Consider the following 19,056-nt stretch of genomic DNA (forward strand, 5'->3'; position numbering starts at 1 on the left):
TCTGGCCCATTGAAGATATTTAATAAAGATTAGATTACTGAGGGAAAGTACAAGAAAGAATAAGGACTTTGAAGAAAGGCAAGAGTGGGTTCAAATCTCAACTGAACCATTTATTCTTATATCTTTGGGCAAGTCACTAAATGCTGAACTTACATTCTATCTAAGGTAGTTGTACAGATAAATGATCTAATTATAATAAAAACACCCAGTTGTGGGGTTGGTTCACAGAAGGTGCTCAGTAAATGTTAAAGATTTCTGAGCATGCCTGGGTTTGATATCCAGTTCTATCACTTAGTAGATGAATGACCTTGGGTATGTTAACTTACCCTCTGCTTCAATTGCCTATCTACAAGAACACCGCATAATGCTATTGTGAGGATAATATAGGTAAAATGTTGACCGATATCTAACACACAGTATTATAAAAACGTTTCCTATTATTACATGAGCACTGCAGATCTGAAAAAACATGACTGGAAACCATGAATAATTTAGTCCCTTCATTCACTAAGTCATTTTAAATGTACTATTTTAATGCCTCAGATTTCTTAACTCAAGAGGATGGTAACTAAAGAGGGTAGAAGACTGGTAGAGATGATATAAAGAGCTCAAAATAATCAAAAAAATACATATTACTATCTGTTTCATTTCTTATATTGATGTTTACCATTTTCGGTATTGATGTGAAATTTTTAGGAAACTAGTTTTTCTATTCTTTGTGGCTACTGATGTTAACGATGATTTTCAGTACAGAATAACGCTCTGGCTCATATTTTCAATTGTAGAATCACTAAACCTTTGAACTGGAAAGAACCTCTGTGATGAAAATCCAGTCCTATCACGCCTTACACAAGTAAACTGCACTGGATTTGGAATGGGCTTTTAGGGTCTTAATGAACAGCTCTTTGGGGGACAGGAATGGTAAACAGAGAGAACACTTTGTTCAAAACTAGTAAAGCAGGGGTTCAGAACCTATTCTAGATATTCCAGGTATGTAAGGAACCAGTATTAGGAAATAATGCTGGAAAATAGTTTTTAATCATCCAACCTTTAAGGTGAGTAATTTCTGAAGTAGGTACAACTTACCTGACCTGTAACTTTGAAGCAAGGCAGATGCAGGTTTGAATCTTCGCTTGTTACATAAACAAAATCTTTGAGCCTCAGAGTAGCACAATAAGGTTATTATAGATTAAGTGAGTGAATGTATGTAGAACTTATGACTGGTGTGCCTGGCTGACTGAAAGGACAGCTGACTCAAACACAGGTTTTAACTGCAAGGGTCCCGTTATATACAGATTTTTTTTTTTTTTTAAATACAGCACAGTAAACGTATTTTCTTTCCTTGTGATTGTTAAAAACATTTTCTTTTTGCTTTTTAATGTTTATATTTGAGAGAGAGAGAGAGAGAGAGAGAGAGAGAGAGAGAGGGAGTGCAAGCACGCAGGCGGAGGAGGGGCAGAGAGAGGGAGACACGGAATCTGAAGCAGGCTCCAGGCTCTGAGCTGTCAGCACAGAACCCAACTCGGGGTCTAACCCACTAACCATGAGAGCATGACTTGAGCCGGATGCTCAGCCAACTGGGCAACCCAGGCGCCCCAACATTTTCTTTTTTCTAGCTTACTTTATTGTAAGAATACAGCATGTAATACATATAACACAAAACATGCTAATCAACTGTTTATGTTATGTTCTGGTCAACAGGCTGTTAGTAATTAGGTTTTCGGGGAGTCAAAAGTTATACCTGGATTTCTGACTGTGCAGGGGATAGGCACTCCTATCCTCCATGTTGTTCAAGGGTCAACTATACTCAAATGTTTGTTCTTTTTTATGGCTCCTTCAACAATGAATAAAAATCTGTAAAAAAAAAAAAAAAAACAAAAAAACAAAAAACACTGTCTTTCATACATGTGATTGCTGAATGTCTGAGACTTGTTGAACATTAATTTTAAAAATAGAAAGCTGGAAAAACTGCTGAGATGATAAAGTGTCTTTATCCCTGCCCTTTCTCACCACCAAATGTCCTTCACAATTTGTTCTGTTTGTTCTGAGGTGTCACGTCAAGGCTATTAACAGGCTATCTGGAGATCACTGTAACTCAGACTTCCAATTCTATGGCAAAGATTTGAAGGTCAGGACAATTTTTGCTGAAATATCTATTTTTTAAAAAAACTGGAAGAGTCCATATCATTTTATTCCTATGATCCATTCTAGCTTGGTGAATTTCCAGTGAAAAGTTACTGCTCCCCCCCCCCCCCCGGCGTAGAAACTGCAGGTTTTAATAAAAGGTTCGTGGGCAATTAACTGAGATCACCATTATTATTATGACCCAGAACTCTTTTAACTGTTTAGATTATGCGGGTACTAAAAACGACATCTGCCAATATCTATTATCTATGCTTGAAACTAAAGTTAACCATTTCTTTTCAAAGATATGTGGTATCTGGCTCAAAATCAATCTCAAGAAAAGCCCAAATCAACACAGAAAAGAGCTCTTTGCAATATCCTCTTCTTTCGCTCACATCACAGATGGTGACCGAGGCTTTAGGTTTAACGTCCAGGCACTAAAGCCGCTCATCACTCAGGGATGGGACTCCAGCTGGATGCTCTCCGACAGAGAATGATAGATGCTGCCAATCCTCAAGAGGTGCAGCTGGGGTGAACCCAGAGACCAGAGCCCAGCACCCATCACTTCGCACCCACACTTAGGAAACAAACCACTTCCCACCGCGGGGCGGGGACCCGGCGAAGACCCAGGCCTCCGATATCCAGCCTCCTGTTCTGTCCGCGCGTGACCTCAGAGGACCGAGGGAAGCTCGGGGCTGGGAGGCTCCTGCGTTTTCAGGGGAAGTTGGCAAGGGCAAGTTCGAGTCATGCGCGGGAATGTTACTCACAGGAATGCCCCGACGTCCTCCGTCCTCCGTCCTCCGCCCGCGCTCCCTCAGGGAAAGGATCTAAACCAGTAGCAGCCTGAGAGCTGCAGCCGAAGCGGCCGCCGCTGCCAGTAACCGCCCGGGCGTGGCAGAGACAGGCGAGCGACTTCACAACATCATCACTCGGCGACTTCGGTTTTGCAGCGACGCCCGGGTCCCTAACTGCCCCACACAATTGGGGAAGAGCGAAGGAGACCCGTTCTCCCAGCAGCCTCCACGGCCCCAGCGCACGACCTGTCGGGAATTGTGGTTTCGTGTCCGCCAGCCCCTGCACCCTTCCAAGTTGCTGCGCTTCGGCCCCGCCCTCAAGCTACAAGACCCCGCCCCCTGGCTGCCCAGCCCTGGGGCGGGAGGCGGGGCCGCGACCCTGGGGCGAGTCCAGTCCGGGCCGACTGCCGGGGACTGGGGCAGAGTTCCAGGCCCGCAGCCCCAGTCCGGGTCGCGCCGCCTTGCTGCGCCCCGCCGCCCGCGCTGGGAGCGGGTCTTGTGCGCTCGCCGTGCCCCTCGGCCAGCTGGGCTCCCGGGGCCAGCAGGCCTCGCACCGCTGGCTGCCTGAGGAGAATCGCTGGTTGTGGTCGCCGCCAGGGTAATAAGGGGAGGCTGGGCCGGGGAGGGGAGGGTGTAAGGCCCGGTCGGGGACGTGAGGGAGCGCGGCTTGGTCCGCGCACGCCTTGGGAAGCCGGAGGCTAGAACTCGCCGCCCCGCTTCGAATCGAAGCCCGGACAGCCGGCTGAGCCGTGGCTGGATCCGGCTTGCGCGAGCGGCCCCTGAGCCCCCGGCCGCCCGCTGGCGGAGGCACCTGCGTGCGGGGTAGGCGGTGCTTGCCGGATTTGGCCGCGCCAGGTGCGCAGTGCGCGAGCTGCGCGAAGTGCACTCTTCCAACCTCCGCCCCCGCCCCCGCCTCTCACCTTTGGCCGAGCTCAGGAGCCTGGAGGAGTTTCCAAACTGTAGACAGCCTTTGGCTCGGGTTTGTGCACCACCTTCTACGAGTTCTCTGTCAAGATCCCCCAAAGCAGGACTCGGAAGGAACCTCTTGGAAAATTAAATGCTCAAGCTTCGTTTGGGTCTCAGAATTTAAATCCAACGTTGTATTTTTCCCTCGTCGGTTTGTTGTGTCAAATACCTTTTTCCTCAAAACTTGGTCAGGATTTGTGACACAGCGTCTGCCTGGTACAGAGTCTGTCTGGCGCACAGTAGGCGCTCAGTAAATATTTTTTGAAAGCATGAGTCACGATACTAAGTTTGGAAAATTTTACGGAGTTGTGTGTGCGTCGCTATAATTTTTAAGATTTTATGGGTTCTCAAGATCCCTCTGAAAATTACAGTAATTTTAAGGCTCAGAGTTAAATCTGTTTTTTTTTTTTTTTTGCATCCCCTGTAACAATGGCCTCTGTTGGATGCCTAAATTAACTCAAAATCCAAGTTCTGTAAATGAATGTGACCTATGATTCTAACAGAAATTGTTAACCTTTGATATGAAAGCCTTCAAATGGTTTTATAATGGAGCAGGTTTAAATTACTTATAAAACGTTCCCCTTATTAGCTTGTTAGATACAAATGCAAGGGACCACATTGATGTAATACATTTGGAAATACAGGTCTCAAGTATTTCTTTAAGAAGGATTTGTATTCATATCTAGTGAAAGAGCATGCAGGGGAAAATTATGACAGCAAATCTATTCCCCACTCCCCTTTACTAGGTGCAGCTGCTGCCTTGACCTCAAAATGTCTTGTAAAATTATCTCTTAATCGTCTGCATATCTAAGGCAGAAGCCAGTGAGATTAAACCACCCCAAAGGGCAACTCCTTTAGTACTAACTGTTCTCTTAGATTGTGTCAGTTTCTTCTGTGTTTTTCTGAAATATAGATAATGTAATGGATTTAAAATTTTTTTTTATTATTTAGAACTTACTGACATGAAGTGGAAAAAGCAAGAAACAAAATCCTGATAACCAGAAAATTCAGTTAATCACGACATCCTTAATCTTCCTGCTAGTGGGAATGTAAACTGCAAGTGGTCAGGACCTTGTCTGCCCTGATCACTAGTGAGTGTCCCCAGTGCCTGACCCATGGCAGCCATTCATTAAACACTTGTGGAATGAATACTTGTCTGTTTCAGAGTAACAGTGTAATGACTTTCTACATATGTATGGTTTCTTCATTTATTTGGATGTTTCCTTAGAGTTGATTACTAGAAGTGAGAATTTTATTGGATCAAAAGGTATGAGTATTATCATGGTTATTGAAACATTGCCAACTTGCTTTGCAAATAAGCCTTTTTGAACCACCACCAGTAATATTTGATTGTACTTTTTGGAGCATCCATTCAAGCTCTTATATTGGTAGTGTTTGGTAGTTAGGAGCCCTTTCAGTCATTTGATCTCCATCACCCTGGAAATTGGGCAGGGTAGATACTGCTTTCCCCCTTTTGTAATACAGCAAATGCCACTGCCTTAAATTGATGATAATGAATGGCAGGTGACAAAATAATCCTACCCTTTCCGGTTTTTCTTCCTCCTGTTCTCTGCTTTTGGTTTGTAGTGAATATCCTGAATAAATTCATATCTTTCCTTATCAATTAAGTTGGATACTGCTCCACTATATCTATTGTTTATAAAATCTTATTTTTCTTTTTAATTTTGCTCAGATAGTTGCAGATACCCTGTGTAAACTTGGGGACTTTATTAAAATGAAATAACAAACCATGATTTAGAAAAAAGAGGTGATATTAGTTAGGTGTAAAGAACACCTAGCACTAGGAAGTTTAGAACATTGCCTCCCTTTCTATTTGGAAAAATCTGGAAAGTTTTGGTGGTTTCTTTAAAGCTCCTTGAATCCAAAGAAGTTACTATTTTAAACTTCTGAATCTGTTGTAGAGTCTTCATATTGAGATTAATACTCTACTAAAGAAAGTGGACAGGAATTATTTGTGTAATAATCTGCATATCATATTTGTCAAATTCCAGGAAAAATAGAATTGAAAACTAAGAATCATAAGGTAAAAAATATTCAACCTAAAGAAAATATTATTTTTGCCTGAAAATTGAAATTTCTTTTTTAAAGACATATGGCAATGAAAAAATGTTACTGATTCGTAGCGTATTACTAATCCACATCCTTTCCCAAATTTGCTTGTCATAGACCCCAAATGATTTAATAGGTAATTAATCCAATCAGGAAGCTTTGGAACTGTCAACATTTACTTTTAAGTGGAACCATTGGAAATTCTTGGGGTGTATTTGTAAGTGGCACAATTTATGTCAAATGTGGGTCCAACATTGACTTTCCATACTGCTTTCACATTTGCTTCAGGTTCTTAAACAAAAAAGTAGTACAGAAAAGATAGGTAGGGAGAGATGCAGTTATATTGGTCAATGGAAATATTCAGAATTTCCCTTCAACTTCACTCTGCCTTTCTGTTGTGATGTCAGATCCCAAATACTGTAGTGTTCTGTAAACAGAAATGGTCTTTAAAGACACTTTTCAGGAATGTCTGTAGTCCTTGTGTCAAAGAATAGCTGCCTTTCATGTGGGATTATAACAACTAGTTCTTAAGGATCTTTCATGTACATCTAAATTATTTTGCTTTTGTTTTTATAATAGGATATCTCTTCACCTTGAAGATAAAGCAAAAATCTTTTTCTGAAATAGATGGATTTTTGTCACTTCCTGTGAACTAAAACGATTCAATGTCTCTTTTGGTAAGTTTGTATTAACGTAGCTCTAATTTTGTGCTATCAGAGTAGTTAGATGCAGAGCCATAACAGAAGGCATGTTCTAATGGGATATTGGATATTATTATGCCCTGAGATGTTATTTTGACCAGAATGGCTTCTGGTCTTAAGAAATGAGTTAAATTCCCATTGAGTTTTTGTTGCTAATACTTTGCTTATATATTCATTATTCTTTTCCTTTGCCTCATACCCATTTTTCTCATGTACTTTTTTACTGTACTTTGCTTATACTTTACTAATACTTTGCTTATATACTTTGCTAATATATTATTCTTTTTCTTTGTCTCATACCCACTTTTTTCATGTACTTTTTTACTGTACTTAGATATGCCTCTCCCATCCACTTAGCTATGCCTTATCCTTTAAATATTTCAAAAATCCCTTTTATAAATTTCCATTAGACCAAAGGCAAGCAAAATAGTAATTAAAATAAGCCTCTTAACAAGACAAAAAAAAAACCATTTGGATCAATGTATGTGATGTATATAGATTCCAACTTGTTTTTGTTTATAGTAGGTCCATGGTATCTATATTGAAAACCAAGAATCATAAGGTAAAAAATATTCAACCTACAGAAAATATTATTTGGATTATTTGGATTAGTTTTAGGTCTTTCATCACATCTTATATAGAACATAATACAGTATTTGATTATATTAAAGCAGTGATCTTTTTAAAAAGTGATGGATGCATTTGTATGATTACTTGTAGTATATAAATACTTTCATATATTATATCTCTTTCACTCTTCAAAATTGTGAGTGATTGGCAGGGCAGGTGGTATAATCCTCATTTTGAGTCTGGCCCAAGATTGTATAGAATTAGAGCCAAGGCTCAAACTCATATCTGCTAATCCACTCCATCATTTGCCAAGTCTGAGAGGCAGAACTATGAGGAAATACAGAATGCATTTGTTGAATTTATTGTATGATTTTTTTGTTATATGGAAAATATGGAATGCATTTACTTTATTTTTAAAGTTAAGCTTTTCTACTTAACAGGGAACTTTAGATAGGAAGTACATGGGGTTAAATACCTAACCTCATTTTCTAACGCAGAGATTGGCAAAGTTTTTCTGTAAAGGGCCAGATAGTATTTGTATGCTATAAGGTCTCTGTTACAAATTACTTTTCTGTTATAGTGTGAAAGCAGTCATAGGCAATATGTAGATGAATAAAAATGAATGAGTCAGTGTTGCAGTAAAACCTTATTCACTAAAATAGGTGGTGGGTCAGATTGACTTGTAGACCATAGTTTGCAGACCCCTGCTCTAAAGGATTACGTAAGGTTAACAGTTTTATATTGATTTGTAAATTGGATGAGATGTGAAAGAGTATTTGATAGATGAAGATCCTGAGATTTAGAGGGCTGTGTCCCAGGGTTTCTAAATTTTGGAATAGGAATATCTTAGTTATTCCATTATTCCATAATTATGGGTTTTGTGAAAACTAATATAATTTAATAATGGGTGGTTTAAATTTGTTCAATTGGTTAATAATTTTACATTTATTCTTCCTGTAATGATGAAATATTTAGAATCCTTTGAATCAAAATATTCATGTTATTTTCCTAAATGAGATATTTGTGCGGCTGAGATAAAGTTGATGTTTTTACTTATGAAGGATTCCTCCCCATTCAAGTTTTACCCTCTGTTTGAGAGCTAAGAAACAGTGTTTTCAAAGGAGCAGCATAATTAAAATATTTTCCTTTAGTTTCTCTTTTAGGTATAACTGCTTTTCACTACTATTATGGTAGTGGGTTAAAAATACATTAAATTTTACATTAAAAATATTCTGGGGCAGCTTCTGGATGCTTTTCAATCATTTTTCCTGCCTAAAAGACCTTAATATGTAGAGTTTGCATGAGCTATTTTATTCACTAGCATTCATTTGAGTCAATGTGGATATAAAAAATGTTTTGAAGGATAAGCTATGAGTGGTTTATGATTTTTATAACCTGGGCAGCTAATGAACATGCTAATATTTTTAGGAGAGGTCAGCAAAAACATTTTGCCTTGTAATGTTGGCTGGTTTTAGCTATTTTCACATTTTTAGTGATCATTTTCTTGTGCTGTGAAAATTCTATATAAAGAATATTAAATGGAGGTCTACCATATTATTTTATAAAATGTTTTCTATATATAAACCAAAAAGATCATGACTCTTATTTTGAAAATAAATTAGAGTCAATATAAGTTTTAAAAAAAATATGCCCAATATGTCCTAAATTAGCTTCCATCAAAAAAAAAAAAAAAGTGATGGAGGTTTTTTAGAGAGACTTTTTTATGTTTGAATATATTTTGATAACTGTGTTAGATGTGCTCCAAAGACTACCTCCAGGTCTGGTGATTTGCTAGAAGGAGTTGGAAAACTGGTCATGTAGTCATACTTATAATTAAGATTTATCACAGCTAAAGGATACCAAGCAAAGTCAGCAAAGGAAAAAGGTACAAGGAGTAAAGTTCAAAGGAAACCAGGCTCAGGCTTCTAGGAATCCTCTCCCAGTGGAGTCACGTAGGATGTGCTTAATTCTCCCAGAGTAATGTCAACATGTGTGAAGTGTTGCCTACCAAGGAAGCTCATTAGAGACTTATTCTCAGGCTTTTTATTGGGGGTTGGTCATGTAGGTACCTTCTGCTAGCAGGTTAACAAAATTCTAGACTTCCAGGAAAAAAAAGCAGATATTCAGCATAAACCATATTGTTTATATGGTTTAAGCACATGATCCGTTCTTATCAAGGAATGGCGGGAACCCTCCTTGTTCCCAGATACTAGCCAAGGATCAACTTTGCAAACAAGCCTTTTCTAAAGACAGCAGTTTTAGGTCTGCTATGTTAACTCTTTTGTTGACAATGGTGTTAATGATTATTGTGAACAATTCAGAGTAAATGTTATAAAATATATGTAAATACCAAATACATTATGTATATGGCCTAACTGGTAATAACTCTCTTCAAAAACTTTTATTGTCCATTGTGTTCGCTCTAGACAATCCAATAGAAAATTTTTAAAGGAAATGTTTCTATAATTAAAATTGACATTGTTAGCTCCTGTTCTCCGGGGGCAAATTTTACCTAAGACTGGAGATTTAGATCAAATTATTGTGATAAAATTGATAGGGTATACAAACTTCAGGAATTTGTCTTAAAATAATCAGTAAACTGAAAAAACTGAGAAAATGACTAGTTTGATTAGTGAGAAATTCTGGTGTATTTTAAAGGAAGTTTGATTATTTTTAAGTGACTACAAAAAAAAGTAACTACAAAGTGTTAGGTAGACATGGGAGAGCTTATCTTGAAGACTCATTTGGTATTAGTACTTTACTGTTCATGTACAAATAAATGTTAATGAGATGCTAGAAAATAATTTATTGTAAAGTCTCTTTCATATAATTTGTTTATATTTTTCTTTTGACATATCTTTTCTTCCTAAATAAAATAAGGCCAGCTTTATGCCACTAACTGATGATAAATCATATAGAGGTGTTACATTTCTTTATTGGCAAGATGTGATAGTAGGACCATGGGTTAAAATGCAAGAAAAGGTAAATTGTGATAATGGAACTAGAACTAAGTCTCCTACTTTTTTTTTTTTAGAAGGAGAGAGAGCTTGCATGCATGCACAAGCTGGGGAGGAGCAGAGGGAGAGAGAGAATCTTAAGCAGGATTCATGTTCAGCATGGAGCCTGACACAAGGTTCCATCCCATGACCCTGGGATCATGACCTGAACCAAAATCCAGAGTCCAACAGACTCAACCGACTAAGCCACCCAGGCTCTAAGTCTTCTACTTTTAATTTGCTTTCAGTTGAAGTAAGATGTTTATCACCTTAAGAAACAAAATTGTTTTCCAATACATTAATTGTATAGTTTAATGTGGATAAACATGGTACTTACATTTAAGAAAGAATCTGAGGATTAAAATAAAATTGATTATAATGAGTATAGCAGTATAACCTTTAGCTAAATGTTCAAAACTGCAAAGATGATGAAAGGGTTAAAAATTAATAGCAGCAGTAAAAATGAATTAATATTATGACCCCCAGAGGTAGCACCAAGTAAAATTATAACTTGTCTTCTGCATACCCAGCTGCTTTCCCATCTCTCCCATACTGAGGACATCCATGGTATGGATCTTGACTTCAATTCCAGGTTCTTGCATGCTGCCCTTTGTCTCTGCTCCTCGCCCTAGTCATCAGACCTTTATATTCACATGTCACCCCTATTGATCTTATGACTTATTTTTCACTGATTTAATGCATTTCTAAATTTCCAGGATTGTTTCTGCACTTCACGAACACAAGTTGAATCACTCAGACCTGAAAAACAGTCTGAGACCAGTATCCATCAACACTTGGTAAGAAAATAGTTAAGTACAATTAATATTCCTCCTTTGTTTTCTGTAATATCATATTACAGAATGTAATTCCTATTTTCCAATTCTCTTTTTCTTCACGATATCTTTTACTGTTTCTTCTTCCTCTACTTCTGTTATTCTCCAGAAGTCTGCAGTTGGCCTCTTCCCTAAATAGGCTCCCCCTAAGCAGTCTCACCTATTCATAGGCTTCAATTGCTACCTCAGATTTTTCTTCAGGTCACCAAGGGACTCTGGCATCAAGCAGGACTGGTGATTCTCAAATTTTTACCTACAACCCCACACTGTTTCCTGGCCACTAAATGTGTCTATAGAATGCCTCCAATTAGACTTTTCATAGGCATTCTCTATGCAGTTTGAGTAAACCCTTAGAATATCAAACTTCTCTGATCCATTGGATTTCTTTCTTTGGCTAATGAAAACCTTTCTACTAAGTCGCCCTAACTGGAAACTGAGGTTATCCTGACACTTACCTCTTCCTCACATCTAGTTATACAGACAGTCTCTTCTGTCTGTCTCTGAAATGCCCTTGAGTCCATCTCCTCCTTCACCTCATCAGTGCTACTACCTGAATCTCATCATCTCTTACCTGCACAGTTGCAGGTAGATGCATTGCCCCTAGTTTTCTAGATAAACCTCTTCTCACACTCAGATCAGTATTCAACACTGTGACCAGTAAGGGGCCTGCTTGTATGTGTCACTTTACAACTTTAAAACTTTCATTGGTTTCCTGAAACCTATGGGATAAAGCCTAAACTTTTTAGCATGGTTTAAGGACTCTTAATGGTGTGGAATATATCTAATTTTTGAGTTTCCTTTCTTGCTACTGAATCTTAGTGCACACTCTTTTTTTTCTGATTGAAATACTTTCCTTTTTTTTCCTCCAAAATTCCTCCTCATTTGTGCAGGTGGGCGCAAGCATTACATCTTTGAAGCCTATCCTTTTGTACTTTTTATTCCATTATGCTTCTACAAACCTTAGACATTCCCAGAAAATGATATTTATTACATTGTCTCACAATGATTGATATATATGTCTAAGTATAACATGATTCCCGTAAAACAGGCATCCTGTCTTTTTCATCTGTATCTCCCCAGGGCAATGCCTGATATATTAAATAATATTTTTAAAAACATGCTTGGGAATAAATATTTTTCTGGGGTCCTTTCCTCCTTAATCCTTACTTTATTCTGCAGTTCTTACTATAAAATGGAACGGGCCTTGCAAATGCCATGTTTCCTACAAAATCAAGCTATCCCAGTTATTCTTGTTTATATATGTATCTTGATCCTATTTCAGTTCTCTTCATTTTCCTCATTTCGCTTTTTAGTCACTAATATTCTAAAGTCTTTTAGTCTGCCTTTTTATAAAATAGGAATAGTATCCAATCCTAATTTTCATTTAAGTATTATCCTTCAGATTGAGTAGTGTTCAGAGTGCAGTGTCTGCTGTTATCCCCTTGCTGTTACCAAGAGAGAGGTCTTACACTCAGGATACTTCCACAGGTGCTGCTGCCCTTTTTCTTTTTTTCTTTCTTTTTTTTTTTTTTTTTTTTTTTTGGCCTGGTGCTAAAATACGTATTAACATAAAATTTATCATCTTAGCTATTTCTAAGTGTACAGTTCAGTGGTATCAAATACGTTCATAGTGTTGCACAGCCATTGCCACCATCCATCTCTATAACTCTTTTAATCTTATAAAATTGAAACCGTGTATCCATTAAACAATAACTCCCAATTTCCCCTCTCCCCAGCTCCCATCAACCACCATTCTGCTTTGTTTCTATGATTTTTGACTACACTGAGTACCTAATATCAGTGGAATCATACTGTATTTGCCTTTTTGTGACTGAATTATATTTCATTTAATATCCTCATGGTTCATTTGTGTTGCAACAAATTGTAGAATTTCCTTATTTTTTAAGGCTGAAAATGTTCCATTGTGTGTATATACTACATTTTGCTTATCCACTCATTTGTTGATGGACACTTGGGTTGCTTTCACTTTGTGGCTATTGTGAATGATGCTGCTATGAACACGGATATGCAGATATCTCTTTAAGACCCTAATTTCAGTTCTGTTTGGTATATACCCGCAAGTGGAACTACTGCATCATACATATGGTATTCCATTTTAATTTGGAATTTAATTTGGAAACCATACTGTTTTCATCGCTGGTTCTACCATTTTACATTCTCACCAACAGTGCGTAAGAGTTCCAATTTCTTTACATTCTAACCAACACCTCTTTATTTTCTGTTTCTTGATAGTAGCCAATGTAATGGGTGTGAGGTGGTACCTCGTACTTTTGATTTACATTTCCCTAATGATTAGTGATGTTGAGCACCTTTTCATCTTATTGGCCACATGTGTGTCTTCTGTGAGGAAATCTCTATTCAAGTCCTCTGCCCTTTTTTAAATTGGGTTGTTTGCTTTTTTGTTGTTGAATTTTAGGAGTTCTATATATATTCTGGATATTAACACCTTAAAAGATGTCTACAAATGTTTTCTCCCACACGTTGCCTTTTAACTTTGTTGATGTGTGTTTTTTGATGCACAGAATTTAAAAATTTACACAAAGTCCGCTTGGTCTGCTTTTCTTTTTTTACTTAAACCTTATATCTTTGCTCTCATATCCAAGGAATCATCTCCAAATCCAGTGTCATGAAGCTTTTGTCCTATGTCTTCTAAGAGTTTTATTGTTTTAGGTATTAAATTTAAGTCCTTGATTGATTTTGAGTTAATTTTTGTGTATCGTGTTAGATAAGGGTCCAACTTCATTCTTCTGCATGTGGATATACACTTTTTCTAGCCGATTTGCTGAAAATACTATCCTTGCTTTATTGAATGGTGTTGGCAACCCTTGCCGAATGCCATTTGACCATAGATGTGAGGGATTATTTCTGGGCTCTCTATTTCTTCCATTGGTTTATAGTTCTGTCTTTATTTCAGTACCATGCTGTTTTGGTTACTATTGCTTTATAATAAGTTTCAAAATCAGGAAGAGTTGGTCCTCCGATTTTATTCTTCTTTTCAAGATTATTTGAATCATTCAGGGTCCCTGAAGTTTTAATAATATTAAGTCTTCCAGAATAAATATTGTCAAAATGTCAATACTACCCAAAGCTATCTACACATTCAATGCAATCCCAATCAAAATTGCACCAGCATTCTTCTCGAAACTAGAACAAGCAATCCTAAAATTCATATGGAACCACAAAAGGCCCCGAATAGCCAAAGTAATTTTGAAGAAGAAGACCAAAGCAGGAGGCATCACAATCCCAGACTTTAGCCTCTACTACAAAGCTGTCATCATCAAGACAGCATGGTATTGGCACAAAAACAGACACATAGACCAATGGAATAGAATAGAAACCCCAGAACTAGACCCACAAACGTATGGCCAACTCATCTTTGACAAAGCAGGAAAGAACATCCAATGGAAAAAAGACAGTCTCTTTAACAAATGGGGCTGGGAGAACTGGACAGCAACATGCAGAAGGTTGAAGCTAGACCACTTTCTCACACCATTCACAAAAATAAACTCAAAATGGATAAAGGACCTGAATGTGAGACAGGAAACCATCAAAACCCTAGAGGAGAAAGCAGGAAAAGACCTCTCTGACCTCAGCCGTAGCAATCTCTTACTCGACACATCCCCAAAGGCAAGGGAATTAAAAGCAAAAGTGAATTACTGGGACCTTATGAAGATAAAAAGCTTCTGCACAGCAAAGGAAACAACCAAAAAACTAAAAGGCAACCAACGGAATGGGAAAAGATATTTGCAAATGACATATCGGACAAAGGGCTAGTATCCAAAACCTATAAAGAGCTCACCAAACTCCACACCCGAAAAACAAATAACCCAGTGAAGAAATGGGCAGAAAACATGAATAGACACTTCTCTAAAGAAGACATCCGGATGGCCAACAGGCACATGAAAAGACGTTCAACGTCGCTCCTTATCAGGGAAATACAAATCAAAACCACACTCAGGTATCACCTCACGCCAGTCAGAGTGGCCAAAATGAACAAATCAGGAGACTATAGATGCTGGAGAGGATGTGGAGAAACGGGAACCCTCTTGCACTGTTGGTGGGAATGCAAATTGGTGCAGCCGCTCTGGAAAGCAGTGTGGAGGTTCCTCAGAAAATTAAAAATAGACCTACCCTATGACCCAGCAATAGCACTGCTAGGAATTTACCCAAGGGATACAGGAGTACTGATGCATAGGGGCACTTGTACCCCAATGTTTATAGCAGCACTCTCAACAATAGCCAAATGATGGAAAGAGCCTAAATGTCCATCAATTGATGAATGGATAAAGAAATTGTGGTTTATATACACAATGGAATACTACGTGGCAATGAGAAAAAATGAAATATGGCCTTTTGTAGCAACGTGGATGGAACTGGAGAGTGTGATGCTAAGTGAAATAAGCCATACAGAGAAAGACAGATACCATATGGTTTCACTCTTATGTGGATCCTGAGAAACTTAACAGAAACCCATGGGGGAGGGGAAGGAAAAAAAAATAAAAAAGAGGTTAGAGTGGGAGAGAGCCAAAGCATAAGAGACTGTTAAAAACTGAGAACAAACTGAGGGTTGATGGGGAGTGGGAGGGAGGGGAGGGTGGGTGATGGGTATTGAGGAGGGCACCTTTTGGGATGAGCACTGGGTGTCGTATGGAAACCAATTTGACAATAAATTTCATATATTAAAAAAAAAAAGAAAAAAATAATAAGTCTTCCAATCAATGAATATGAAATGTGTTCCCATTTATTTATTTATGTCTTCCTTAATTTCTTTTAGCAATGTTTTGTAGTTTTCATTGTACAACTTTCACTTCTTGGTTAATTTTTAAGTAGTTTATTGAAATTGATTTCATGATTTCCTTTGCAGATTAGTCATTAAGCAGGTCCTCTGAATTTTTAGGAAGTTACTAAAAAATTTAACATGAACAAGAACCTGCCATGATTTTTTTTTAATTCCAGTGTACTTAAAATACAGTGTTACATTACTTTTAAGTGTAAAATATAGTGCTCCAGCGATTCTATACTTTACTCAGTGTTCATCATGATAAATGTGCTCTTAATCACCTTTACCTATTTCATCAGTCCCCTGACCCACCCCCCTCTGGTAAACATGTTTGTTCTCTATATTTGAGAGTTTGGTTTTTTGTTTGTCTCTTTTTTTTCTTTGTTCATTTCTTTTGTTTCTTAAATTCCACATTTCAGTGAAATAATATGGTATTTGTCTTTCTCTGACTGATTTATTTTACTTTGCAGTATACCCTCTAGATCCATCCATGTTGTTAGAAATGACAAGATTTCATTCTTTCTTATGGCTGAATAATATTCTGTGGTGTATATATAGCACATCTTCTTTATCCATTCATCTATTAGTGGACACTTGGGTGTCTTTCATATTTTGTCTATCGTAAATAATGTAAACATTGCAATAAACATAAGGATGCATATACCTTTTTGAATTAGTGTTTTCATATTCTTTGGGTAAATACCCAGTAGTGGCATTAGTGGATCATATGGTAATTCTTTTTTTAATTTCTTGAGGAACCTCCATAGTGCTTTCCACAGTGGCTGTACCAGTTTGTATTCCTACCAATAGTGCAAGGGGTTCCTTTTTCTCCACAACCTTGCTAACACTTGTTTCTTGTGTTTTTGATTTTAGCCATTCTGACAGGTATGAGGTGATATCTCTTTGTGGTTTTAAATTGCAGTTCCCTGATTAGTGCTGTTGAGCATCTTTACATGTGTTTGTTGACCATCTGTATGTCTTCTTTGGAGAAATGACTCTTCCTGTCCTCTGCCCATTTTTAAATAGGATTATTTGTGTTTTGAATGTTGAGTTATATAAATTCTTTATATATTTGGAGATGAACCCTTTAATGAATATATCTTTTGCAAATATATTTTCCCATTCAGTAGATTGCTTTTTAATTTTGCTGATTGTTACCTTTGCTATGCAGAAGCTTTTTATTTGGATACAGTCTCAGTTTATTTTTGCTTTTGCTTCTCTTGCCTTGGGAGACATATCCAGAAAAATGTTTCTATGGGTTAATATCAGGTAAATACAGTGTTACATTAGTGCACTACCTGTGCACTCTTCTAGGATTTTTACAGTTTCAGGTCTCACATTTAGGTCTTTAATCCATTTTGAATTCATTTTTGTGTATGGTATAAGAAAGTGGTCCAGTTTCATTATTTTGTATGTAGCTGTCCAATTTTTCCAACATTGTTGAAGAGACTGTATTTATCCCATTGCATATTCTTGCCTCCTTTGTCATAGATTAACTGACTAATCATGAGTTTATTTCTGGGCTCTCTATTCTGTTCCACTGATCTATGTGTCTGTTATTCTACTAGTACCATACTGTTTTAATTAATATAGGTGAGAGTGTGATACTTCCAGTTTTATTTTTCCTTTTCAAGATTGCTTTAGCTATTTGAGGTCTTTTGTGTTTCCACACAAATTTTAGGGTTATTTGTTCTAGTTCTATGGAAAATGCTGTTAGAATTTTGGTAGTAATTGAATTCAATCTGTAGATTGCTTTTGGTAGTATGGACATTTTAACAGTATTGGTTTTCCCAGTCCATTAGTATGGAATATCTTTCCATTTTGTCATCTTTAATTTCTTTCATCAGTTTTTTTATAGTTTTCAGAGTACACGTCTTTCACCTCTTTGGTTAAGTTTATTTCTAGATATTTTTTAATGTTTATTTATTTTGAGAGAGCACATACACGTGAGCAGTTGAGGGACAGAGAGAGAGGGAGAGAGAGAATCCCAAGCAGTCTCCATGCTGTCGGCACAGAGCCTGATTCAGGGCTCTGTTTCACAAACCATGAGATCATGACCTGAGCCGAAACCAAGAGTCAGGTGCTTAACCAACTGAGCGACCCAAGCACCCCTATATATTTTATTATTTTTGGTGCAACTGTAAGTGGGATTGTTTTTTAAATTTCTGTTTCTGCTATATCATTTTAGTGTAGAGAAATGCAACAGATTTCTGTCTGTTGATTTTGTGTTCTGTAACCTTCCTGAATTCTTTCATCATTTCTAGTAGTTTTTTGGAGTCTTTAGGGTTTCCTGTATGTAGTATTATGTCATCTGCAAATAGTGAAAGTTTATCTTTTTCCTTACCGATTTGGATGCCTTTTATTTCTTTTTGTTGTCTGATTGTTGTGGCTAGGACTTCCAGTACTATGTTGAATAAAAGTAATGGAAATGGATATCCTTATCTTGCTCCTGATCTTACAGGAAAAGTTCCCAGTTTGTCACCATTGAGCATGATGTTAGCTGTGGGTTTTTAACATATGGCTTTTACTATGTTGAGATGTGTTTCTCTAAACCTACTTTGTTGAGGGTTTTTATCATGATTGTTGTATTTTGTCAAATGCTTTACTGCATCTATTGAAGTTATATGGTTTTTAATCTTGCTCTTTCTTATTGATGCCATGTATCACATTGATTTGTGAATATTGAACTCCCCTTGCATCCCAGGAATAAATCCCATTTGATTGTACTGAGTGATTTTTTTTAAGGTATTGGTGGATTCTGTTGCTGTTATTTTGTTGAGAATTTTTGCAACTATGTTCATTGGAGATAGTGGTCAGTAGTTCTCTTTTTTTGTGGTGTCTTTATCTGGTTTTGGTATGAGGGTAATGCCGGCCTTATAGAATGAATTTGGAAGTTTTCCTTGCTCTTCTTTTTGTGGAACAGTTTGAGAGGATAGGTATCAACTCTTATTTAAATGTTTGCTAGAATTTGCCTGTGAAGCCGTCTGGCCCTGGACTTTGGTTGAGAGTTTTTTGATTACTGATTCAGTTGCTTTGCTGGTAATCGATCTGTTCAAATTTTCTGTTTCTTCCTGATTTCAATTTTGGTAATTTATTTGTTTCTAGGAATTTATCCATTTCTTCTAGGTTGTTCAATTTGTTGTCATATAGCTTTTCATAATATCCTCCTATAATTGTATTTCTTTGATGTTGGTTGTCATG

At 37.5% G+C, this 19,056-nt stretch overlaps 2 protein-coding genes across 7 annotated transcripts in view; one reads left to right on the forward strand and one right to left on the reverse strand.

The window, feature by feature from the left end:
* The window catches only part of TRAK2 (trafficking kinesin protein 2), a 67,011-nt gene extending 63,775 nt beyond the window's left edge, over nucleotides 1-3,236 (reverse strand). For 2 of the 3 annotated variants that reach the window (XR_006713096.1, XM_045480726.1), the window contains exon 1: nucleotides 2,892-3,236. The gene's annotated coding sequence lies outside the window, so the exon portion shown is untranslated. Of the gene's footprint in view, nucleotides 1-1,741; nucleotides 1,855-2,891 lie in introns of all 3 variants that reach the window. The other variant, XM_045480727.1, reaches the window with a different exon arrangement.
* Nucleotides 3,237-3,403: 167 nt separating this feature from the next.
* The window catches only part of STRADB (STE20 related adaptor beta), a 38,629-nt gene continuing 22,976 nt past the window's right edge, over nucleotides 3,404-19,056 (forward strand). For 3 of the 4 annotated variants that reach the window (XM_045480733.1, XM_045480736.1, XM_045480735.1), the window contains exons 1-3: nucleotides 3,404-3,516; nucleotides 6,534-6,631; nucleotides 10,938-11,018. In XM_045480733.1, the coding sequence (XP_045336689.1) occupies nucleotides 6,620-6,631; nucleotides 10,938-11,018 (93 nt within the window). In that variant the 5' untranslated portion in view covers nucleotides 3,404-3,516; nucleotides 6,534-6,619. Of the gene's footprint in view, nucleotides 3,517-4,835; nucleotides 4,976-6,533; nucleotides 6,632-10,937; nucleotides 11,019-19,056 lie in introns of all 4 variants that reach the window. The other variant, XM_045480734.1, reaches the window with a different exon arrangement.

The sequence above is a fragment of the Leopardus geoffroyi genome, chromosome C1 (assembly GCF_018350155.1).
Source record: "Leopardus geoffroyi isolate Oge1 chromosome C1, O.geoffroyi_Oge1_pat1.0, whole genome shotgun sequence".
Lineage (NCBI taxonomy): Eukaryota > Metazoa > Chordata > Mammalia > Carnivora > Felidae > Leopardus > Leopardus geoffroyi.